The 26,262-nt window shown below is 49.4% G+C and overlaps 1 protein-coding gene across 3 annotated transcripts in view; it reads right to left on the bottom strand.

The window, feature by feature from the left end:
* The window catches only part of SHROOM3 (shroom family member 3), a 79,893-nt gene that overhangs the window by 18,235 nt on the left and 35,396 nt on the right, over positions 1-26,262 (bottom strand). For 2 of the 3 annotated variants that reach the window (XM_069012414.1, XM_069012415.1), the window contains exons 2-3: positions 8,145-8,273; positions 349-480 (exon numbers count right to left, since the gene is read on the bottom strand). In XM_069012414.1, coding sequence (XP_068868515.1) covers positions 349-407 — 59 coding nt within the window. In that variant the 5' untranslated portion in view covers positions 408-480; positions 8,145-8,273. Of the gene's footprint in view, positions 1-348; positions 481-8,144; positions 8,274-22,111; positions 22,135-26,262 lie in introns of those variants that run through there. The other variant, XM_069012416.1, reaches the window with a different exon arrangement.

Below are 26,262 nucleotides of genomic sequence, written 5' to 3'. Positions count from 1 at the left end.
TCAACAGGCTAATTTAGACTTTGGATTTCTTTTCCTTTTCTGGGAAAACAACCATGCTGTGTTTCTATATGGGGGAATCCGCAGAAAGCTTTATCAGCATCCTGACAGTGGGCTCCCATCTTTGTAGGAAGGGGGATTTTTAAAGCAATTAATTTCCTAGCTGCTGATCACCTCAGGGAGGAAAGCACAGCCACTTTATCAGGGAAACCAAACAGGAACTGAAGCCTTCCTAACTCTAATGCAAACCCTGGCTGTTTGTAAACCTGTCCACTGTATGGAGGCAACTGGTACCATTTTCCCACCACACCTTTGCCCCCTCCCTTCCCTCCACAGCTGTGTGGTGCTTACCTGGAGTGGTAGGACTGATGCCAAGGGATGCCAAGCGTACCCTGAGATATTTGCATCATGCTGGGATCGGGTTGGTTCTCCGCGAGTTTGGTTGAATGCCAGGAGTGAGGTCGGCCTGGAGTTTCACTCCGCCTGGGTGAAAGCAGGAGTTTGCACATCAGCAACAGGCCAGCTCTCTCAAGGAAGGTGGATGTGAACTTAGCACCAATATTTAAAAGTGCTCATGATCATTTGTGTTGCAGTGCTACTTTTTAACCCATTCCAAGCAAATCCCACAGTAACCATGTGTGAATATCCCTGACATTCCCACAACAAGCTCCCTCTTGGACTTGCACAAGTGGATCACCAAATGCCATGAGGAGGTGGAAGCCTGCAAAGGGACTTTTGATCTCTCCTCGGTGCTGCTAAAAATGCAGGATGAGACGTGACAACCAAGGGCTGGCAGTATGTGTCCCTTGCATCCCACCCAGCCAGACAGCTGTCCCCAGGGTGTGTCCCCAGGAGTGGCACGGCACGGCTGCCCTTCGGTGCCTTCAGTCACCAGCGCCAAGGCCTGTGTCTGTCAGCCCTGAGGGAAAAAAACCCACTGACACTTTATTTAAAGCACAGAGTGGTGCAATGGAAAGTCAAAGCAGGAGATTAATGATTGAGTCCCCTGAAGAGGCCACACAGACTCTCCTTTGCCCCACCCTTCGGCTTGTCCTTAATCCTCTTGCTGCTTTTCATGAGGGATCTCTCCCCTCCTCTAGCACTCATTTCCACCGTTTCTCACTCTCTCCCTGGGAGAACGAGGAGCAGCACTGGACCCGTGTCCTACTGAAATGTGACAGTCTGCAGGACAATTCTGACTAAATAAATACAAGAGGAGGATATGACACCCCTTTAGTCTTTCTCTCACTGAAAAATTCACAGTACAGCATGTCCTGAACACATCAGTACATAGATTAAAATGCCCTTGGCAGATGTAACACAGACACTGTGAGAGGATTCTCCCAGTACTGCCTAAGATTGGGAAAGGAAATGGAATGGGAAACTGCAAAAAGCTAAAAATGCTTTTTAGGGTTTCAGGTCCTTTCCTAGTACCAGTTAACATCAGCACCTGCTGATGTTCTACAGCATGGAAAAGCATAGGCAGAGAGTGAGAGGCAGAGCCATTTCTCCAGCGTTTTTTCTATACAGATTTCAGAAGTGCTGCTTATTTTCTCATAGTCTGCTAAAAGAAGGAAGAAAAAGGGACATGCTTTTCCCTTTAACATCTGTTGTGGCAGGATTGTCTTAAGGAAAACTGGACTGGAGGCCTGCAAAGGGCAAGCTGAACCCAACACCATTTTACCTTTACATGTGTAGGTGTGCTTAAGACAGAGCTCTTCTGTTAAGCTCCTTGCCCAGAAAACAAGGAACCTGGACACTGCCAGATGGGAAGTTGGCAAAACCGTTTATCAAGAATAACCCGCATTCTTGCCTTTTCTACTGCAGACATTCAAAGACTTTAAGTACTTCGGTGGAGTACAGGCCTTCAGCATCAGTTTTTGGCTTGGGAAAATGAATGATCCCATGCAAAGCATGCTATCCCTTGGTTTGATCAGTAAAAACCATGAGGGAGCCGTGTAGCCAATCATCTGAGCCACAGGTATTTTGAACCCTTTTGTCTGATATCCTTGTAATGATACAACACATGGACAGCTCTGAATTTCAGTCAGAAGACACACGGTACCAGCTTACCAGCTCTGTGTGGGATAACCTTGCACTATTTCCACACCTACCCAGTCTTGGAAATGTGGCAGATCCTGATTCATCCCAGACAAACTGGCTGAGTGATAAAACCTGCAAATGCAGCAGCTAATGCCTGACTTGAGTGAAGACAAATAAATCATTAGATCTTTAACTGGTGTTACTTTGGTGTAGCTAAATTGCCTTCAGCAAAACCAGGAGCAACAGCTGACATTTTGGCTCAGGAGGCTGTAGGATTTAAAAATGCAGAACTGTAATAACAACAACAATAACAAACCAACCTCATCACCTTATCTTTTATATATTCTGTACTGTACTTGTGAAGGCATTAGGACAACTTTATTACTGAAAAATTGTCCACTTCAGATAACAGACAAAGTGATCCCTGTGTTGTAAATGCCAAGGCTGGAAAAAGACACTCTTGGTTCCTCACGGACACCTCCAGTGATCAGATAACCCGGGCATCCGGGTCAGGCTGGCATCACAACAAATGCTTGGGAGCAAAGATACCTGGAGAAGTCAGCGAGATGAGACACAAGGCTGGCATCTAAATGGCAGCTGTAAGACAGACTACGGGCTGGATACTGCCATTTCACACTGTAGACTGGAAGACCAAAGGAAAGGGAGAGTCTTTAATCTCGTCCAGCTGCCGTTACCTGGCTGCTCTCCGTTGCTGTGCCGGTCCCAGTGTTTGTCGATGGAAACGTGCTCAGTCCAGTGGAGGCTCCTCAGTGGCAGCCTGGCACACTCTGGGAGCAGTCTGGGCTCCAGGGACCACACTCACATCTCCGAGGCCCATCACCAGGAACAGCTCTGCAGCACTCTCTCATTAGGAAGAGCTGAATGTGCTCTTCTCTGTAATCTCTGGGGATTATTTTTATATTGTATGCAAAACAGGAATGGAACTTTACAAAGACACTTTGGCACTAACTCTACAAATGAGTCAGCATCTTTCAGTATAACTGAAAGGTTGAGTTATCTTTTTCTCAAGGTTACAAACTAAAAGCATCCAGAAAAGTGTATTCAGTCTGATTCCTGTTCTTCACATACTGCTCCTTGCCAGTTCTGGAGTACACACACAACTTGAGTGCTCTGCAAGTTCAGAAGTACCTCAAGCCCAGCATCCTTCAGGAGTGCAAGTCCTTCAATGTGAAAAGGCCCATCTTCAACCAGAGCAAGCAACCCAGCTTCTTCAAATTGCCATTTGCATTTTTTCCACATCCTTGGAAAGCTAAAGAGTGAAAGCCAGAGAGGGATGTTGTGGCTGATTAACCAACCACTCAGGGTCGTCGATGCCCCAATAAACTCATCTTTTTCTACTCCCACAGAGCTCGCGGGGAGTTGCTTTCATCGTTCTCACATCCATCAGAAACACCATCCAGGTGCCTGAAAAGAGAACTGCGAACAAATCTTCTTGTACCACTGACCTCATGCTCATTTTTCTCTGCCCCCACAAGCTCCAAACCCCTCCTCAGCAGAGACAATGAATGCTGAAGATGAAGGCAGCAAAACCTTCCAAGGAGAGCAGAATCTACTTGCAGATCCAGGCAGGAGCAGTGATCACCGGGGCACATCTCCATGACCTGGGGGGATGGCTCTGACGAGCAGCTGGTGTTAGCATGTCCAAGGAAGATGGGACAGGGCAGAGAAGAGAACTAAGGCCAGAGGGTCAGTCTGCCATCACTCACAACCACAGTCCCTGTGGATGTGCTTTCCCCCAGCAGCTGTGTGGCGGGGCGGCTGTGTGGGACTTTGCTGGAGCTGGAAGGGATAGCCATGGCCTAGTCCATCACATGGGGAGGTGGGAAGGGATGGGGGCCCTGCAGCAGAGACCCTCCTGCTATAGGAGAAATGAAAAATTTGGATGCAAGTGCAAAGCTTGTGCCTCCTGGATCTGATCCCAAGCTCTGAGTCACAAGAGAGAAAGCCAAGAGGGCAGCTGCCCATCCTTACCACGTCATCCTCACAGTAGTCAAGATTTCAAGCTGGTGATAATTCTAACCTAATAAAACCCATGTGGCAGGGGCACTCTGTCCTGAGCCATATCCCGCTGCATGCAGCAGCAGGATCTTTGTAGATGGAGAGATCCTGATCCCAGAAATTCACCTGTGCCGTCCCCTTCCAGGGTGAGTGTGCACCTGCACCAACAGAAAGCAGCAACAACCATCTGAATTCTCACCGGGACGGACCTGTCTCCAAGATGGACACACTAAAGGAGCGGGAGCACAACAAGGAGATGTTTTCCAGACATCCAAATGCATGGCTGCAGCCTCTCTGCCCAGCTATTAGGCAGGAGATGAAGGAAAAAGTAAAGCACTCAGAAGCCTATTAGGATTTCGACAGAGCGAGGCCACAATCTACTCAAAGCAACGTCGCTCTTAATTAAGGTTCAGTCATGGTTCTAAAAATAAGCAGAACAGACGAGGCCAATTAGAAAGGAGTCGGACCAGAATGGCGTCAGCTTGATGTGTCTTTCACTAAATCTCTCTTTTTAGGCTCACAGAGCCCTTCTGGTAAATTCTGGGGCAGGAGGGACCTGGAGTGAGCTCTGTCCCTTCACAATTTTGACTAAAAAGAAGGAAGACTCATTAGAAAGACCTGAAGTCTGTGAAATGGTATTTCACATCATGGATCTTGGCCAACAGTGTCTCCTCATCTGTAGGGGAAAGGGAGAATCATGCCCACATCCCCCACCCCTCAATGCTCAGATGACAACTTTCCCCAAGTAAAAAACACACTGAAAAACCCTTCACTTGAGAACACTTGGGTGAAGTGTGTCAATATTCTCAATATTCTCATACCAGGACACAACCTGCTTTTCCACCATATGTTCATTTTGCAGCTCCTAGAGGACAGCTCCCCACGCAGCAAATCCCTGTGGACTATCTCACAGTTTTTAGCAGTCTCAGTCTTAAACCAAAAAAAAAGGAAAAAAAAAAATCCCTTAAGCAAAACCCTTCAGGCCAGTTCAGGGCTCTGTCCCAGACCGGTCCAGCCTCACTGCTCTCTCCAGCTCCTTTCCCAGAGGCAGAGGCAGGCATTGTGCCTGTGTAGTGCTTCCAGCTGACACGTCAGACACCATTGGTTTTTCCCCTTTGATAAGCATCACTGGGGAGGTCTGGGTTGCATCAGACTGGGCCCTGAGTGCCATCTGGGAACTGGGAGACAGGTACCAATCTCCCTGAAGTCTCTCTGGGATCAGGAAGAAGAGAATCAGAGGTTTCTGCTTAGAATTCCTACCATTACCATCACGAACTCTTTGGAAAAAACTCTCCACCATACACCGGGAAGAAAATCCCTGTGTGGAAGCAGAGATGACAACCGTCATCTAGATGTGCATCTAGAGACAGATTTTTTCTACCGGCTTTTCCTGACAGAAGTGTGTTCAGCCACAGGCTGCAGATGGAAGTGCTGGGATCGCTCAGAGGTGATGGCAGCCGTGAGCAACGGGCGCTCCTTCGTTGAACTTATGAACAGTCAAACATTGTAATTAATGATTATTGGTCCTGCAAGTCACACCTCTGTGTTATCACATATCTCTGGGAACCCCCAGGCTATCTAATCCAAGAAAGGCATTTATCCAGTGTCCAGCAAAGGAAACAAGGAGTGCAGGGCTCGGAGCCGGGCTGTGCGCTGCAGCTCTGTCTTCCTTTCACCCCAGTGCAGGGCTGACAGGCAATATTTAGATTGAGGACTTTTCCCTACACAAAGAAAGGGTCCCACTGGCATTCCCTGACACTAACCAGACACGCTTCAACAGGAACAGAGGTGATGTATACAAACTTCACTCTTCTTGATTACTGGGTTCAAGGATTTTGTCCTAGCAGGATCTTCTGACAGCTTTCTATTTTGAAGACAGCATTATCAAGCAACACAGTAAGCATGATTTAAATTGCAAAATGAGGAGTATTTCAGATCTCTGTTTTGTGAAGTGCTTGCCACCAGGACAGTCCATCTGCGCTGCTCCTACAGGACTGCAGCTTGGACATGGAGAAGCCAAGAGAGCCTTCAGCCTGGTACTTAGACCATGTATAGGTTACAATGAGGAGCTGGGCAGCACGGGATTAAAGACTCTCTGCAACTTTCCTCTTCTTTCTATAATTTTACTGTTTCCTTTGCTGCAAAAAGAGGAAGAAAGAACACACATGGAAAAGAAGCAGCTGACTGACTTACAGTCTTTGAGAAAGACCCTGTTATTCCCCGTCTTCTCCAGGGATTCACATCATCTCCCAGAGCACGGGCAGAAAATACTAGCGGCCAGAGCCTGCAGTGGCTTCCCTGCCCGTGGCTCTGCAGAGCTGCACTGATTTATCCAGACTGATGAACCAGTCCCACGGGCTCAATTCAAATCATTTTTTCTCATTCTTCTCTAGTCAGTAAATTAGTTAAAAAGACAGAAACCAAGCATAGCTTAGATTCTTTCACACCCCAATATCCAACACACAGCAACTTGCAACAGGAGAGACTTGGAAACAATGGAAGGAATGTGTTTTCCTTGCCTCGTTCAGTGCTTAGGAGGAACTGGGTGGCTGGCAGCAGGAACGCTGCTCCGTGAGCCCAATTATCCAAATGGAACGTGGACAATGAGGCACGGCAGGTAACCAAGGGGATCTGCAGGGCAAGGCTTCAGGCAGTAGCTGGGCTCTCCCCTGAGCTACAGGGCTACAAATCACAGGCAACGCTTGTGAGCTCCACATCCAAGTGCTCATGGAGGAGTGAGAAACGGGAGAGAAGCAGCAGGGCCTTTAGGAGGATGTGCGGAGGTACTTGCACACATTTGGGGGGGTAACAGGGTGAGTCAAACGTGCCGGGGAACTGCACCCCCTGCCTGGGCGAAAGCAAAGGCTGCTGAGTCTGAAACACCCTCCCACAGGCACATTCTTACACATTAAAGCAGCTTACTGTTCCTAACTAAAGCTCCAGCCCGAGTTAAACTGAGATGTGCAGACACAGCCTCCGACACTGCCGGAAAAGTAAAGCAAAACATTGGCTCTGCACCCAAAGGCAAGTTTATCCAAGCGAAACACTCAACTCTGAAGCTTCTGTGAAGGTCTGCTACTAAATTGATGGGCAAGAAGGATTTACAGAGGGCATATGATGAACGACTCATTGCTGTAGAGAGGTGGTAGATGTAGGGGAGCTTCTCTCCTAGATTCACTGTGGGTCACATACCCGGGGAACTGCAGAGTCCCACTCCTCAGTCAGAGATAAATTCCTCCTCGATAAAATCAGCTCGAGGAGATACTCCAGCCTCTAAAATCTGCTCTATCTGAGGCCGGGTAGGGTCAGCATCCATGACTGCCTGCAGTGGCCAGAAGCTGGAGCATCTCCACTAAGGTCAGGGAGGTTGCTCCAGAGCTGCATCCATGCTGATAAGATCAGAATGTGGAATTCCCTTCTCAGCTGCTCACTCACATGCACTGGGCCACATTTCCTTCAGCTCCAGGAAAGCAGCATAGCTTCTTGACTTCAAGTAAGTCAAGGTCTGGCCCAAAGGCAGTGTTGCCAATAAAAGCCACTGCTTCGACTTCATGGTACAAATCTCAGAAGACTGAGACACAAAAATCTATGAGGTCACCCAGATTACATCGGACTGATGTAAAAGGCTCTTTTGATGCCAGCAAAAGCTCTGCCTGAGTAAATGCTGTCGGATTTGGTCCTAAACCGCGTGGACAAAGGAAGGGAATCAGGCTCTGCCACAACACCAGCCAATCCAGAGCAGTTCAGGGAACTGATTTCTGAAGACACTTAATCGTTCAAAAATGCAGACAGGTACTCAGCAGTCGTGAATGCCAAACTCCCACTGAAACTCCCAGACTTGGAAGAAGCTAGGTGATTTTGGAATGCCAGGCACCTGAAGTTGGGGAGTCAGAGAAGACTTACACCACTTCTGTGGAGATATTTTGGTTGAGCATTTCTCATGGCCTTTACCAGCACTGACAAAAGCTTTTGAGGAGGAATTTCAGCACTCCTCCGTGAGTGCCCCACAGGCACACTGGCAGCCAAAGCCGTTTTCCACCCGGTCTCTGCAGATGTTGCAGGGACACAGACAAACACATTCTCACCTGGTCTTCAGCCGTAACTTGACTCCTGCCGCCCACGTGGCTTTGCTGGGCCGGAAGTCAGCGCTCACGCCGTCCGGGCTGAGCGGGCTGGGAGACAGCTCTGTGCATCCCTGTGCTGCGTGCGTATCCCTGTCAAAGGAAAGCAAGGACACGTAAACACCACCACGCAGAACCTCAGCCCTTTTAGCCAACGCTTCATCAGGATTTTAGGGAAGAGGGCAATCCACAGACCCGGAGGGCAAGGCAGGGGCCTCAGGCTAGCTTTTACAAAGTGTGAAGTACATGTCACAGAAAGCCATGTCTATCCTTGTTTTTCTCCAGCCCGGCCAGTGCTCAGCTCTGCGAGTGTCCCTCATGACTGTTTTGGAGGAGCTGCACAATCCCATGGCACACAGGAGCGAGATCAGCTCCAGCACCCACGGCACAAAACTCATTATCCCGCAGCTGCATTTGGGAACCCTAAATCCCCAAGCATGTGGTTCCACTGTGGGATATGTTTTTACCACATGTAACCACCTTATGAGAGCTCAGGGAATGCTCTGAACGCACAAGAGAAAAGCCAAGAGAAAGGTCCACACAGTGAGAGGGAGAAAGAGAAACCTGTCCTGCCCCCTGTACTGATATTTCCACAGAGTCAGCAAACACATATTTACCCTGCTCCAAGTCACACAAACACCGTGTAACCATCGCTTCAGCTCCTTCCTTCCCCCTGGAACGCTCCAGTATTCCCACTCGCTCCCACTTTCGGCCCTGAAGCGCGGAAGAGATTTGAAATTCCGGCTTGCTCAAGGAACCCCCACGCCGAATAAAAGCGGGGCTGAAAGGCCCCCCGCGCCTCTCCCTGCCCGCGACAGGCCTGGCCCGGGATAAGCTGGAATTGCCTCTTGTTGTGAGCTGAGCCCACATGCCGGCATCTGGGGCTTTGGATAGCTGAGATGGCTTGGATGCCATTCCGGTGAGAGACCGGCCCGTCTTTGTGTCCGGCTGGGTCCTCCCCCGCGCTCCCTCCCCGCGCCCCCACGTGCCAGGCAGGAATGTTAAGCCTCACACTGCGGATGAGATGCAGCAGGGAAGCGCAGCAGCACTTTCACCTAGATTAGGGAAAGCGACTGGTCCGGAACGGCCTTTTTTTGCTTGCCCTGCTTATCTTCATCCAATTTTTACCCCAAATCCTGCCTTGGCTGCCTTTTTTTCCATGTGCCAAATCCCGTCCTGCTTTGTCTCTGCCACTCCTCTCCTCTGAGATGATGTCAAGCCCCTGATCAAACTTGAAAGGTTCCCTTCCCTGCTCTCATTCCAGCCTCGCTGTACACCAGGAGCACAATCTCCTTTATTGCAGCCCTGGGAAGTGCCAACACCCTTAAATGCTGTTGAATTCGATTCTCTTTGCTCACCAAGCTTACAATGAAAAATTACCAATTTCCAGAAGAGATTTCACTGCACAACACGGAAAGGACAGAAGGCCTGTGACAGATGAGGATTTAAAAGATTGCATATAAGCAATTTATCTATACAAACAGGTCTACAAGTTTGTGAGCAAAATATATTCACAGCTTCAGCGTCTGGAGGACAAAGCCCTGTGCTTCCCTGCTTGTTTCCTAAAGAGCGGAGTTTGGCTCTGCCAGGCCACACCACAGCTGTACTCCTGCAGCGGGGAAAGCTGCTCGTGCCTCCTCTCCGGCCAGCTGTCTCTGAGGGAGCCATTGACAATATTTAGGGCTGGGAAACTGCCCCTGTGCCAAGAAAAGAGTAATCAACAGCCTGAGGAACTGATATAAAGGAGTAGTAAGTGCCTACAGCTCCCCAGGCACCTCAGCCCAGTGATCTTTCAGCACTTAGGCTGGTTTTTTTTCTTTTTAAAGAAAAAACAGCTTTCGAAACATGTTAAGGAAGCAAGAGACAACACAGACTCTAAACTCGGCTGCGAGCAGAGCTTTCTGAGTAAGTCCCTTTCAAGCATTCCCATATGGACCCACACAGCCTGACCCTCCACGGGCAGCCTCAAGCAGAGGGAGGGAGGATAAGCAGCTTGGGTGTTCCCCCTCACAGGAGCAACCCGTGCTTGCCATCATGCATAACTTTGGGCTTTACCTCACAGAGACAAAGACACGTTAATTAGTGTCTCCACGGGCTCTGGAGGTGCTCTTGGTGGAAACAAGGAAATGCAACGGAATTTTTCTCAAGCCTCTTCAAAAACTGTAATTGCACAGCTCTGTGTGGCACGGCAGGCTCAATAAGAGACTGAAAACGCATCAGCCAGTCTAGAAATAACAACATTAATCAGGCCCAGTGGGAACACAAGAGATGAGGACCCTTCCACCCGGGAAGCATACCCACCTCAGGGACAGAGCACAGCCAGAGGGACAGGGATGTCCCCTGTGAGAGCACGGCTGGCAGGGCAGGGAGAAGAGCTGAGGCCAGCCAGGGCTGCAGGGCTGGACACCTCTCCAAACAGGACCCCAAGCCCAGCACCCCAAGCCCAGCACCTGTCCTCCCCTTGCAGCCTTCTGCCTAACCTGGCTGCTTATCCCAGAACTTTTTCTGCGGCATGCCTAGCTAAGGCAGCTCAGTCTAACAACCAGGAGGGTGTTAATCCCTATAAAGACATTTCTTTCACCGTAACATGGTGACAGCCACTCTTGTGCAAAGGTGCTGAGGGCCTACCTTTCCTCTTGGCTGTCCTCACACCTTTCTCCTTAGAGCAGTCCTTCTCCAAAAGCTCCAGCTGCCCCGGGACAGCTCTCCAGCTCCTTGTGCAGCATCCAGCCCGATGGGATGCTCTTAAAGCCTGGGGCTGCATTTTATTTCGGGATGCTGCAAAGGGCCTCACAATTCCATAGTTAAAAAGTATCCCTGGCAAGGAGGGGCCTGCAGTTGTTCCTTTTGTTATCGTGTTGTTTCTAAAGCTCTCAAGTGGGAGACAGGAAACCCAGCACACAGAGTCTATTTAAAACTCCTTTACCTCCCACCTGAGGCTGGCAGCTGCCTATGAAATCTTTCCTTTTCTGCAAAGTTCGTGTTTAATTATGAATTGTTATTTATACTTGCCGCTTCCATGGTGCCTTTGGTATTTAATACCACACATGTCCATGAGTACACTCTGCTCAGCTTTTCCCTCATCTAAAAATATGGCCTGCTTGGATATTTTCCTTGCTGCTTGCTTGACAGTGAAAGAATACAGTGCTAAAAGCCTCCCTCAGAAGTTTCAGTGCCCCCTCCAGAAGAAAGGCAGCACCTCCTGACCCCACATCCATCTCTCCCCACACAGCCAGCATGGCCTTTCCACAGCAGGCATCTATGAAACCCTCCCTACTTTTCACCACCTTCTTCAGAGCTCTTCAAGAACGCATGGGTGGCCCTATTTTATATTAATCAACTCCCTATAAGACTGGTTTGCCAGTTGCTGCCATCTGATGTCTCATGGCCTTCCCGAGCTGCCACAGTCCCTGCAGAACTCAGCTGCTGTTTCGGGGAGATCCTTTGCCTCTGAGCAGGGCCGACTCTGAGCTCCTCTGGCCACTTTATCTGCCTCCCGTGCTGACCTCCCATTACCTGCTTACTTGGAACGTTTCACAGCACTTATCTAAACCTTTTGGGCTCCTGGCTCGTCTTCCTCACTTTCTTCAGTCTTCCTTATCCTTATTTACAACCGTCACATTCCAACACAGATTGGTTTTCTAAAGCCAGCCTGGACAGAAAGTGTGGGTGGGTGTCTCTGCCCAGCAGCTCTCCCAGCAATTATCGGAGTTTGCAGAGATCATATTCTTAATTAATTAAACTCCATGTTTCATAACAATAGTTCCCTGAGCAATGGCAGCAGCATAAATCACTGCTCTCACTGAGGAAATGATGCAGTGCGAGCTCAGCTGCCTGGCTGTAATTCCCAAAGAGGAGACAGATTTTGCACAGGGAAGAGGCACAAACCCAGCTTCGGAAGTTTTGTCTGCTCATGGCATTTCTTTTCCAGCACAACAGCCTTAAAGTTCTTCTGGCTGCACTACCATGCTGTACTCTGCTTCTTTGCTTAGCTTCCAGGGATGAGTCTAGGATATGCCTGAGATCAGCCATAAACAGCACCTGGAACTATGTCTAAAAATTAATTTTTTAAAAATTTATTTTTCAAAACAGTTATTTTTTAATGGACCCACCTCTTGAAGCCATGATAACTGAGTTTAAACTGATACCTGGTTTGCTGCCATGATAATAGATGACCTAAGTCCCAGAGGATCCAATCCCCAAATGTTAACGTGTTTAGTAATTTTTAATATCTTGTTACCTCTAAGTCCAGTGTTGTTCTAGCAGAGAGGATGGAGATTAAATTCTCATTTTAAAATAATTTGGGATCAACAGGAGTATTTGTAACCACTGTCAGAATTAAAAGCTATCCTAGAAAAATAGGTGCTCACACAATGATGCTTCTGAAACCGAGATTAAAGCAAGAAACTCTTCTTCCAAGTTCTACAGCTATTTGTAGGCATTTCCTGATATTTTTCCCTTTGTATGGAATCAGAACCTAAGAGGAAACCCCCCTCTGCTACAGAAACAGCCAACAGCACATCACAGACACAAAAATATGGAGAAGCAGCAACAAAGCTGAACTGGGCTCTGACAGGCAGGAAGGAGCCAGAGGAGTTAAAGCTGCTGGTTTATCCTCATAGCACCCCACGTTACACAATGTCACAGGGCAGCATGAGATCCCCAGCTCAGCCCAGTGACATAAGGAGAGCTGGGCAGCTTCACCTCTGGCTATCCTCATCCTGCAGGCAAGCTCTCAGCAGCTGATGTGCCGGAATTACATCTCCTTGGGAATGCAAACGCCACCTCCACGGCAGTCCCCCATCTCCTGGCAAACAGTAAGCCCTCCTGTCTCCTCCATGCTGTCAGGGAGAGGGATGCAGAGGGAGGGAGAGACCACACTCATCCCAGGCACCGACCTTGCCCGTGGCCATCCTGCTTGGCAGATCCTCCCGCTCCACCTGAAAAGACTGGATTGCTTACGTATTTCTTATTTTGTTACCTCCTGTGGCTGGTCCAGAAATAGCCCGTAATCCACATCTCTGTCACGCTCCCAGAATCTCCTTTAGCTGCACTGGAAGTGCCCTGTGTGTCAGAGCACAAAGGCCCAGGTGCTCTCCTGGTAGCAGCAAGGTCTGCACAGGTTTGTTACTCTGTGCTCACGGGACCCCCAAGCTACACCAAGAGCCAAGACCAGCTGGAAACACGTGGGCAAAACAACTTTTTCATGAAAAAAACATTTATAAATTGCACTGAAACCTCTAAAACATTTGCTGGAGGAGGTCTCAGTCCCTGGGTAAAACCTCTTGCTTGTGACTCAGGACATTCACCTGAGGTGGGAAACACCCAGGTTTAACTCCACAGTCTAAATAAGGCACATGAGGAATTCAAGGCTGGTTCATGGATCCAAAACACAACAGGCTCCACCTGTATAACTCATGGAAGCACATTTGCATCCTAAGCAGAGCAAGACAGAGTTTGAAATCTCAATAAGGCTCTGTTGAGCACATGAATCTTGTGACTGAATTAAACATTCTTTCCAGAGATCTGCAGCAAGATCCAAGTCTCAAGTAGAAACAATAATATCCATATCTGGGATTCAGATGGGTCAGTAAAGCTCAGGGGAAAAAAAACCCACGCAACCCTAACCCATTCACAGTGCTGCTGGCTGCTGCTTCTAAGAAACGGGACTACTCAATGCACATTTTCTGTACACATCACAGGCACATCCACCCTGATATCTGGTAAGACAGGATTACTAGAGCTGATCTTTGTGCCACAAGCCAATCACCAAAAGGGAAAAGAAGAATTTTTCCAGGAACAGTGCAGAGGGGGCTTGTGCTTTTCTACCTGCACAGGCCATTGCTTGAAGGCAAAGACATCACAGGATGGCGAATTTTAGATGGATACATCCCCCATTCAGGCACCCATCGCTTTCAGTCTAACGGCTCCTACCGAGATTCCGAGCACGCAGAATTTCAGGGCAAACCAAGAGAGGCTGAGAAGTCACCTGGAATTAATCCAGACTCACAGCTTTCCTTCTCGGAGGGCTCTTCCCTCAGGCAACTCCAACTTAAACAACCTCAATGAGCGCTGACCTTCAGGTCCACTGCGAAACAATCTGGAGAAAGGAGACCACGTTTTCCCTGTGCCACACTGTCTAGTCCTACTTGTCCAGCATTTTGCTGGCTTCCCCTTTTCTCTGGGATTGGACGGGTTTTAGTTGACCTGACCTCAATCCCACAATCTGGCCGTGCTGTGTTTGCACAGCCCCACACAAACCAGCTGCTCTGGCGCCGTACCTGTTTGCAAGCAGAGAGCTGAAAGGAGCCCTGGCATTCATTTGGGTTCCTCACTTCATTGGCCAAGGGATCTTTGAGAAAATGAACTGCCTCTTTGTCTGGGAGAGAGCCCTAATCCCCGTTTTGCCCTGAAGGATTACTGGGTACTTAGAAAGGCACTCACATGCACATTTTTGGTTCGTGCCAGCTGCATTTGGGCCCACAATATGCAGCGTTCCCTTTGGTCTTTAGCTTTGACAATAGGCATTCCACTGCACCCAGACCTCGACCCGGAGACTGCCACCCTTTTAAAGGCACCCTAAATCCACGCTTTCTGAATTGGGGGCCTTCCCTGCTTTGCATGAGCAGTTGGCCCTCGGAGGCAGCTGGGCACGCAGCCCTGCAGCCCACAGTCCTTTCTTGTGCTGCCCAGCCGGTGTCGGAGCGCACAGTTCCCTGCGTGGCCCTGCCAAAACGACCTGGATCCTGGCTGGAAGGAAGAACCTGTAGGGCTCAGGCTTTAGCTTTTATCCCTAGTGAATTCCTGGCTTTTTGTAATAGAGGTTTACGATTATACTCTATCACAGCTTGCGGTTTGTGCCCCAGTACCACCCAGAGAGACTGTTCCCAAAGTGTGCTCCCTGCAGCTCTGGCCCAAATCTTTCTAGGGCTGTGGCTTAATTCTCAAAAGTTCTAATTCAGGATGAAGTTCAATGGAAGCAAAGGGCTCTAAATCAGTACTGACCTGAGCAGCACTTTGCCTGCTCAGGGAAGATCTAACCTTCTCAGGAGGAGACAATTGAGAGGTGACAACTGTCCTGGTCTGTCAAAAAAAGTGGCCTGTCATCCATCCTGCACCCCAATTCTACCTGCAAGCAAAATGCTTTCCTGCACCTTGTGCTCAGAAAACAGATCTACCTACTTATTGTGTCGAGACAGGAGTAAAACCACAGAGAAATGATGTTTTCCTTCTTTTCTACCCCATGACTAACAGGACTATCCTACAGACTTGTTCTTGACCATTACCGAGCATCTCTTGAGGTTTTTCAGAGACGCCTTTGGGGACACTACGGGATCAGCTTGGGGAATCAGAGCATCCCCTCTCCTCATGGGCTGTTCAGGACCAGGAGGCTGTGAGGGACAATCCTTCAGACCTGGCCATAAAAGATTGGGATCAGCTCTCTCTGTGGTGCATCAGATCTATTGGGCAGAGGTGCCAGAGATGAAGATGATGCATGGCAGCGCTCATGCCAGGAGGAGGATCCTTAACACACCTGTCTCTGGAAGGACCAGGGACACCACACACAGGTAAATCAGCATCCTGACAGCTTCTGGGGTATCCCCACACTGAATCGTGTGGATCTAGAGTCCTTCTGTATAAATGATAACATTTAACTTCTCTTACATTACACACAACAAAGCAGAAGATGGCTCTAAAGGACAAGTGTAAACGAAACTAAAAATGTAACTGCAGCTCCTACAAAGAAAAGCAGCCACAAGGAGGAAGGAAAAGCCATGCTCATATAATATAAGGATTAGTTTCCATTTTAGGATTTGGGAATTAAAACGATTCCGTAGGAAAAGCCTGCAAACCCTCCATGCTGAAACAATAGTTATGTTCACAGCAAGAGATGCAATAAGCAGAAGATATTTCCCCACAATTACTCTTTTTACACTCACCCTTCAGATCAGCAATGTTTTCCAGCTACAAAAGGGCCACTCTGGGAGGGGGTGGGTCTGAATGTCAGGCAAGACATATCCTACCTGGGACCTGGCCACAGGGTGCAGACCTGAGATCTGAAAGGCAAGTCCAGTCCTCACTTGGAAACTTTTCCACCAGCAGCGTGGAGCTGGGACCAGGCTGGATCTGCTGGGGCAGCTCCTAATATGTTCCATACAAACCAAATGAGGTCAGTTCAGACCAACAATTTAAATGGTTTAAAGCTAAAGATTAAGGGAGTGCTTACAGGAGCTGTTCCAGTGGTGGATGGACGAGGTTTCTGACACTATGAGCAAGTGGGGCATTAACCTCTTCTGCCAGCACAGCTGGATCTCTCTTCCTTGCCTGCACTGGTGACACCCTGCACTTTAAGGAACACACCCTGAAATTTTAGCCCAGCCGCTCTCCTACGGAAATACGGATGTTACCAAAGTGCTGCAACAGTGACTCAACTGCATTCTGAAAAACTGGTCTCAGTGATTTGTACTAATGGAGTGACAATCTGAGCATCTCTTCAGAGCGGGCAGAAGAAAGCCTCATACTCACATTTGTCACAGGCACAGTGGACACTTAGCACCAAGAAGCCAAGTCTGCAGCTGAATTGTCTCTCAGCTCTCTCTAACCTGATTATTTGCTGTGCTTCCTGGTATTCTAGATTTTAATTGCAGTAACTTGAGGGGTGGAGTGCAAAGGTCTAAATCACCTTTACAGGTGTTGCAATGCCTAATCCCCAGAATATGAGCTACTCCTTATGAGCTGCTTCTCCATCCCACGTGCCAACCTCTTCCTGGACAAATTCCTGAACACCTTACTCAACACAGCATTCCATTCACTTCCTGGGGATTTCAGCAGGAGATTTGCCCAACTAAGAAATGAGGATAGATTGAGTAAGGAGATGAGGACTTGGCCAGCTGAATGAGAGAGCCCAAGGCAAGTGACAGAAATGCTGGCTGCTGAGATAAAAAATATCTGTCACTCAAAATATTTTTAGCATCTGCCAGTCTGGAAAGATGAGCTTGGAAAAGGATGAGGGCTGCAACCATGACAAGGAACATGAGATGGGAGAGAAACCCTTGGCCCCTCTTGCCTGGTCCTACACCTCAGTGCATCCCCATTGCTCTCACACAAACCACCCGAAAGGCACAATTGGCCTTCCTGACTCCACTCTGCCCCCCTAGCAGGGAGCCATTTTAGGAGCATTAGGAGTTGTCTACGCTGAGGAGATACCACAAGCATCTTTCTTGTACACAGCCCTGGGTGTGGGATCTCTTCCATGCACCCTGCCAGCAGGAAAGCTCTTCCCCATCACCCTGTCTACTGTGTTTTGGTCTGATGATCCTGAGCCTAGAACCAAGTCATTCCTTGCACTAGAAGCAAGATCTGAAGGTGGGTCTCAATATGTTCTTTGCAAGCACTGCAGCTGAATTAGCACCTGCAGAAGCTGCGGGAAGCTTACCTGGATGAGGTCAGGGGCTTCCCCAGTGATGCTGCCCTCCAGTACCACTAAGGTGAAGCACCCCCAGGAAGAGTCAAGAGAAATTCCACAACTGGTTAGCATATGGCTTTGACTTCCAGGGAGAAGTCTCAGATCCTCCTGGGTTTCCAGGAACATGAAGGTGCTGTGCTGTGCTGTAGATGTGAAACCTTACACAGTTCTTGGGAAACGCAGAAAACCCCACTTAGCCTAAATGCCTGTCACCTTTTAATGGGACTTTAGTCACTTCAGACACATCTTAAAAGTTCACCCAAAACACTCTGAAACAGCATGAGCTGCACTTCCTTGGAGCGGCCGCCCCCAAGCACATTAAGGAAGCATGGAGGAGAGGAGCACCCACAGCAGTGCCCAGTAGCAGTCTGACCTGAGGCCTTCACAGCAGTTACAGGTTAACAAGACATCAAAAACTCTTCTTCCCCAGTGGGAACAGCAGCACCCTCTCAAAGGAAGCCACACCCTCGCTAGGGACATGCAGTGATTTGCAGTCACAACCTGGAAATCTCTGCATGTCAACAGGAAAAAGGGGAGCAATACATAACCCCACTCCCAGCCTCTCCTCATACACAGAACACGCTGTGTGCCATTGTCATTATCAACACCCCTCCCAAAAAGAAGCCTTGGTGGAGCCAGTCCCAAACGCAAATTGAGTCACAAGTGCAAAACCCGTTCAGAGAGAAAGCAGCAAACTCAAATCCTATTAAGCAGCCATCAGTGTCAATATTTATTCCTCACAGATCAGGGACAAGTGGCCTAATGAACACTGTCAGACTGTGCCTGGTGAGATGGAAGAGGAAGGGAATAGACAGACGTGGGGAAAGGACATCACATTAATCAGTATCACCCCTGCAAACCCCTTGACAGAAACAAGGTAGTAAACTCAGGAGCCACTTAGAAACTAAGCTCCCTTTTTGCTCCGACAGTGATAGCCCCCAGCTTCCAGCCTGGAGGTTTGGCATCCTTCACAACAGAGCCATCGGGCCCCATAAAACCTTTTCCTTTCAATCCACCTCTCAACACACACCTCTCTCTGGTCTGGCTTAACCACTCCCTTCCCAACACAGAGCAGATCCGTCCTGAGGTCTGGCCTGCAGGGAAATTAAGCACTCTAGCCAGCATGGAGTAAGGGGGCTCCCAGGCAAACAATGTCTGCACAGGAAGACAAACAAATCAAACCGTGATTTCATAAGGCAAACTCCTTGGCTGCAAGAGTCACTCCAAATATCGCAGCTTCTCCTTCTCCCTGCAGATCATTCCTGCCCCTGGGGGGTGGTATAGGCCATTTACTTCTCCCTAGCCTACATGGGAAAACACGGTCTTAAGATAAACACACTCCAGGCTTGGTATTTCCATCAGGGCTGTAGCTGAGTTTTTAGAGCTATGCCTTACTATAGCACATATTTGCTCCCATCTGTGCAGGGAAATTTAAGCTGCCATAGTGTGATGAGGATGCAGCCATTGTGCACGGGGGCCCTCTCCCCACTATAACTGTACTGGCCACCAGTTATCATCACGTACTTTGCTTAAATTAGGCTGAAATGGAGTCTGTCTCCAGCCCGGAGCCCGTTTGTAACTGCAAAGGAATCTGTACCCTCCACAGCACACGAGGATCAGGTCACTGCTGGAGAGCACTTGGCCTGGCTATTTTTATTGTCTCCCTGAATACTTTTCTTCAACACTGTTTTGAGTTGCTGAAAGAATAGTAAAGATGAGATTTTTTTAAAAATAAAAGACACGCTGATAATCCATAGGAACCATGTCCTTTTAACTTTTGGATGTTTCTCAAATCTCTGCCCAGGATGCTGAAGGCATTTTGAAGGCGCAACATGATGAAATCTAATCAGGGTGAAGTGGGCTGGTTTCATTTCCATCAGATTCCTCTTTCAAAGGCATAAATTTACCCTTCTGATCCCAACCTCTAGAACTGAGCCAATACAGCAGTTACTGCTACATCAAAAACCCACCCAATCCCCTTCTCCGTGAACAACTGAAGACAGAAATTCCTCATGCTTCTTTAAACCCAAAGGACATTGCCACTAATGCGAGCCCTGGTGCAACTTGAATGTAAAGGATTAGAGAAGTGGCTCTCATGTGAACACAGGCAAGCATGCAGCAATGCAGCACACCAAGGGTAGCCAAGCTTTTCATTCCAGTTAAACTTGGGAACAACCCCCCAAATCATGGTTTCAAACACACAGGTTTTCTTTCCCAGTGACTGATACTCTCTGAGTACTGTGGCTACAGCCTGATCCTGCTGACCATGAGCCATTCTCTACTCCCACATCCCATAAAGTCCAGCAGCTTGCCAGCACCAGCCACAGTCACTCCAGGCCTGAACAAATGTTAGCCAAGTGGGAATCACACAGGGCATTATAAAACACCCTGCTTGATGTCATATCCTCCTGATTTATTTACTTACACTGCTGCTGGGGTGAAGAAGCCCAGGGATGGGATGGACCAGGCCCCACCATGCCAGCTGCTCTGCAAACACCATGTGAAAGATGACTGCTCACCCAGAGGGCTGACCATTAAAGCAGGGTCCACCCTGGCTAAACAAATGCAGGAAGGATGTTTTCCCCATCGTTGCTGTTCCCTCAGCAGCCTTCCTGAGTCCATCTGCTCACCGATGCCAGCTGCATCCTCCTGCTAGAGCCCAGCTTTTCTCCCATTGCTGCCAAGAGCTAGGATACTCTACAGAGGGAGAAGGGCTCTACATTACCCTGCTTTTATTCTCATAAAAAATCTCTTCAGGCCTACTGAACACAGGGGCACTTGTGGAGGCCCCTGGCTGCTGCAGGACCACAGCTTGCCCGTCTCCCAGAGGCAGGGCTCCCACGTGCCACAGCAGCAGCCCCCTCTGCAGAGCAATGCCAAGTAGGCTGCAGCTGGCCTTGTATGTCCTTATTGCCTTTTGAGCAATGTTTTATACTTAAACTTCTGGCCTGCTGACCTCTGGAAGATAAGCTTCTGTGATTATTAAATGAACTTTCCCTTAAAAATTACAGTAATCCTGATTTCAGTTGAACTGAACTTCCCTCTTCGATTTAAGAACCAGAGGTGCCAAGCACCATTAATATGGGCCAACAAGCTCTCAATCCTCTAAATCCCCATATTATGGACCTGCAGAGCACCCCTCCCTCTCCCAGTTGTAGGCTGGCCTGGACTTCACCCCTCTTAGTCAAAGGAGTTTTAGGGCATTGATTTTTCCCTACTGTCGTTTCTGCTGGCATCGAGGAAACTCTGGACAAGCACCTTGCAGGACCAGAGTCAGGCCCCCACGGCTGAGGAAACACAGCAGGCTGCTGAGCTTCACCCCACTGCTGACAGGGCTAAAGAGGGCTCAGGCTGGGGATGAGAAATGCACGTGTTTCAATGGGTGCTGCTGGTGGCACCTAATGTCACTTAAATTTAAGGCTGGGTTTTTTAGGCAGAAGAACATATAAAGATCAGAGTTTAAAGGGCATTACAGCTGGGAATGAGAAAAGCAGACCTCTGGAGACCTCGTGGGCAGAAGAAGTAGGGGAGAAAGTTGGAGTGAAGGCAAATGAGGTCTGTGGGTCACATTCCTCCCAAATTTACAAAGAAAAATGCTGGCTGATAATGTTACATTTGAATATAATTCTCTTCTTAGCCATTTAAAAGAGTCTGTGGGTCATTCCAACCAGGTGATAAAACTTCTCAGCTTCTGTCCCAGTATCTCGTTGCAAGGTGCCTGCCAGCAGAACTGCCGGCAGGAACACTACACTGCTTACTAAAACATGTAACACAGTGAGAGCGCACACGAAACCTCCCGCTGCTCTGATGCCGGGCAATTGCCCCTAGAGAAAGAGCATTAAAGGGACCTTCAAGCCCCGCAGCTCTTGCCCAGCTGCAGCCCGGACAGCGGGATGGTGCAGTCCGGGACGTGTCCGTGCAATCACAGCACAAGGACGGCGTTTAACTCCCACCTGGAGAACCCCTCTGAGTAACGAGTTTCACATACGGACCGGGGAAGCGCGGCACGGCGGGGTCTGATCCTACACCCCTTCCCTCCCCGACTGCTTCTTCCCAGCGTCCAGAGGCTCCGAAAACACCGAACAAGAAAACAGCAGCTGGAAGGGGAGGGGGCGGGCGCCCTTTTCCGGGAGACTTCGCCGGTGCCGGCCGGGCTGCGGGGCCGCCGCCTTTTGTTAGCTCGCCCTGCCCTGCCCTTGGAGAAGGAGCGCGCCTGCCCCGCACCCCGGGCAGCCCCCGCACGCCGGGTCTCGTCCGCCCCGCCGCCTCCAGCACCCCACTCCCCGCGCATCTCCGTTCCGCGCGCAGCCCCGCTCCCCGTGCATCCCTCGCTCCCGCACATCCCCGTTCTCCGCGCATCCCCGCTTCCCGCGCATCCCCCCCGTTGCCCGCGCATTCCCGTTGCCCGAGCTTTCCCCGCTCCCGGCCCGCCGCAGCGCGGTCCTCCCGCAGCGGCCGCACTCACCGTGCCCCGGGGCGCGGACGGCTCCGCGCTCACAGCCGCGCCGGGCGAGGGCGCCTCCGGCCGCCCCCGGCAGGTGCCGAGACGGGCAGCCCGCCCCCAGCACCGCCCCGCACCGGGGGAGCCCCCCCGGCACGGCGGCTGCAGCCTGGAGCCCCCTACAAGCTCCTCCATCCCGCCACAGCCCGGCCACCGCATCTCCATCCCCGCACTAGCAGCGCGAACGGCCTGAGCTCCTGGCCGGGCGCAGACCTCAGAGAACTGGGCTCCCTCCGAAGCCCCGCCGTTCTTCCCCTGTCCCCCTAGAAGTCCAGTCGCACCTTCCCGTAAGTCAGAGGCCGTTGCGGTGCTTCCGACTGCCCGCTGAGGTCCTGCCTCCGGAGCGAGGGTCACGGGCCACCGCAAAGCCACGTTACTGCTGCGGTGGCTTTAACAGCGTCTGCTGTCACCTGCTAGGTTCGTTTCATACAGGACACTTAACCAGCAAATGAGATACATTAAATTAATTTTAAAACTACATGAAGCTGAACTGTTATGTCTCACAAAGGAAGATAAAGGCAAAGACAAGATAAATAAACCCTTTCCATTCCTTGTAAACCCTTTCCATTCCTTCCATTGCTGTGAAAAACTAAAGAAAACCCTTCATGCCGCATAATGATTTGCATTACAGGGGAAGGAGTTCAAGTTTCAAGTAAGAATTCGTACTTCTAATGCCCTGCTGTTGGCCGGCATGAAACAAGCACGGTGCTATGATGGAGCTGAGCTGGTTTGTGCCTAGGAACTAAAGTGGCCAGACCTGGTGGCGTGGAAGTCTTCGTGGCTGAAGACTGCAGGATTTTATTTTCCCCTTCCCAGTGGTGACAGGTTTTGTAGGTGAAATGAAGTCAGTTTCTGCTTTCCCACCCTGCCACTTGCCATCCTCCTTCCTGCCCTTTTGATGCCAAACACCTGCCTCTCCCTTTCTGCTCTGTATCTTCCTTTAAGACTCCTGGGTTTTTATCTGGGGGCTGTTTCCTCTCAAGGGGTGGCTCCATGTTCACCCATTTTTTGGATTTGCACATGGATGTGAATACAGCGCCTGCTCCTTTAACAGTCCCTGAACTCAAACTCCTCTGCAAGCTGCTGGCAGCACCAGAGCGCTGTGAAGAAGGAAGATGGCAAGTGGGGGAATGGGAAGAAAAGAAAATATCTTATGAATGCCGGAAAAATTGCTCTTCACAGTGTATCTGGCCCATAATGATCTTTTATCCAGGAATATCCCAACATCACGTGAAAATATCCCTATTTTATAAAGAAAGAGACTGGTATTTTACAGAGTGAGGAAAAGGGATGAGATCTTAATCTGAACAGGAAAGAATCCCACTGCCAACATGCTCTTCACAAGAGGCACTGGCCTCCCTGAAGCCATTTGTTCACCCACTGTTAAGCTATTGCAACATGTTACACAGATAATTTTATTTCTGTTTATAAGTAACTTATTCTGGCTTAGCTTAAAATGGTTCCTGTTGATCTCATTTGGACTAAAATATTGAATGGGTGCATCTGTATCAGGTCAAATTATGCTCAGCCAGTGCTACTTTTCATACTGACGTCTCTCTCCCAATCTGCAAACTCATAATCAGCAACCTGAAATGTTGAATACTTCATCAGCTGCAGAAATCACAGTGATAAACCAGCATGGGAGATGCAGAAAAAACACCTGAGGTGATGTTACAAAGGCAGTGAGCATTACGTCTGAGTCCTAAGGATGAAACCCATCACGAGGTGGCACCTCTCTCAGCAGATTAAGTGCCATTTCCCGTATTTTTTTCACTTGTGCTTCCTAAGGAGAGTATTCGGTCTGTATAAAACCTGGGGTGCTGTCACACACCTGGTTTGTGATGGCTTTGAGCTCTCACGGCTGGGTTTCTACCAGGGACAACAACACACTCTTCCCGTGCACGTGCCTAAGGGGATGCGTCATCAGGATGGGTTAATAATTTCAACAGCTCTAGATGACTGTCTTGTGACACAGAAGGGCAGGTTTGGGAAGCAGGATTAAACAGCCTGGAAGTGAGGATGACTCAGGTGCTGCCTGCCTTCTCGTCCCCTTTCACGGCAAGAGGCCCTTTCTGATCCCAGCCGAGCACACCCATCACCCAGCTCAAGAGCCAATGTCTGTAGCCAGGGTGATGCTGCTGCCAGCAGAGCTCCCCTGTGCAGATGTCACCCATTGGAGGCATGGCTTTTGCTGTCACCTCTCCCAATGGCATGATTTCTCCCCTCTCTCACTGGAAAGCTACATGGAACGCTGTATATTCCCACACTAGCATGTGCAGTGTGTCACCTGCTCAGGATTATTCCATTAGGAGCCAGATGGATCCACGATAATTTGCTCTGTGAAATGATCCCAGACGGTTTTTATTGATATTTTAAACACTTTAAGTGTACTTTGCATCTTGACCAGCCATTTGGCAAGATACCGAGCAGCAAACAGGGTCACAGACGTTACCAGGCAATGAAACAAAGTCCAGTTTTGGGATGTGATCATAAAAACCCATGAACATTTGTCCTTTTGTGAAAAAAAAAACAACAACAAAAGCGTTACCACCCGTAGCATAAACCTGAGGCTCCCCATAACCTTGGACTATTTACTGAGGCATGATAACACTTAGGATAGCACAGGGACTCGCCCTGAGGCAGATGACAGGCAGCTAGTCCAAGTGGGAATTCACTGTGAGGGATCACAACAAGCACATACTGCTGACAAAATGAAACCTTCCGCACAACTTCCATCTGTGCTGCCCTGGAGCAGCGAGCACAGCTTCCCTTCGAGGCTGATCTGGCATGGGTCCAAACATCCACACCACGGAGCTGAGGTGCTGCAGGGAGCTCTGGCTAATGGCAGCCACAGCTCAGAGGTGCTCAGTGTCCACAGCTCACCTCGAGCCAGTGTCCTGGCTGGAATGCCTCACTGGCCCTACACAGCTAAATCCATCCCAGCCACACCCTGGCCTTTGTGCATTCCCCTCCTGATCCTGCTTCAACGGAAAAGTGTTTGTTGCCTGTTCAGTTGGAGCAGCACTGGATGACATGTCCTGTATGTCACGCCACAGCTCAGCTCTCACTCAGCTATCTCCAGGACTTTTTGCAGCAGGACCAGCCTACACGCCCTGCAGTGCTTCTTCTGAAAAGAAAAGCCCTTCCATACAAATAAATGAAAGAATGTCTGTAACAAAGCAGGATTCCTCCACCTGCTGACCCTTGTGACACGAGTATCAAATATTATATCCTGCAAGGGGTAAGAACCAGGGGGAGGACTCAGAGGGCTGCTTTTAATATTTTTTGCCAGATCTTGGTTTCTTACTCAGTGTTTGCTTCCGATGGCAGTTTAATCCTATTTAAGCACAAGAGCAGAAGTCATATCATCTCCCTCAACAATCACGGGTCTTTTTAAGTTTTCCTCTGTCCTGCTGGTGTTCTCACTGCTTTGAAAACGTCTGTCCTTTGACTTACAGAAAACCTGAAGAAATCAGAGCTGGACCCTGCAGTGCCCAGACAGATTCCGACCTGTGTCTCCCAACTGCAGCAAGTTGCATTGGAAGCGGAGTGAACTATGGCAGAGACAGATAGGAGTGGGTGTCTGGAAGGTCCAGTGAATCCCTTGCCCATCTCCCTGCCCTTTCCCACCTGGATAGAAGCAAGCAGGTAGTTTCACTTCAGCTCCCACATCACAGCCAACAGGCAGGGTATGCACTGCTGCCATCAGCTCCAGAGCCTGCCAGCTGGGCTGGAGCAAGGACAGAGAGCCTAAAAACCCCTGTGTACACACCACCGTGATGAGCATTGCCTTTGTTTGCCTTTGGGAGTAGATGAAGACACCGTAGGACTGCCACATCCCATCCATTCCCAGAGATGACAGGAATATCTCTGCTCTGGGGAATCAAAGGACTCAGGCATTCATCCAGGAGTCTTTTCTCTTTTATTTTTTCCTACTTACCACAAAAAAAGCCTCCAGTGTTCCTGTTCTCCACCTGCCTGGGTCTCTGGCAGCTGGATGCCTGGTATTGCCATGTCCTGTGAACAGAGTGCTCCCAGGGGCATGGGATAACTAAGGAAGCTTCCCTCTTCCTGTTTAAATAAAGCTATGAGGTGGGAGAGCACCACATGCCCAC

The sequence above is a fragment of the Aphelocoma coerulescens genome, chromosome 4 (assembly GCF_041296385.1).
Source record: "Aphelocoma coerulescens isolate FSJ_1873_10779 chromosome 4, UR_Acoe_1.0, whole genome shotgun sequence".
NCBI classification, from domain to species: Eukaryota; Metazoa; Chordata; class Aves; order Passeriformes; family Corvidae; genus Aphelocoma; species Aphelocoma coerulescens.
This window is presented reverse-complemented; position numbering and strand designations above follow the sequence as displayed.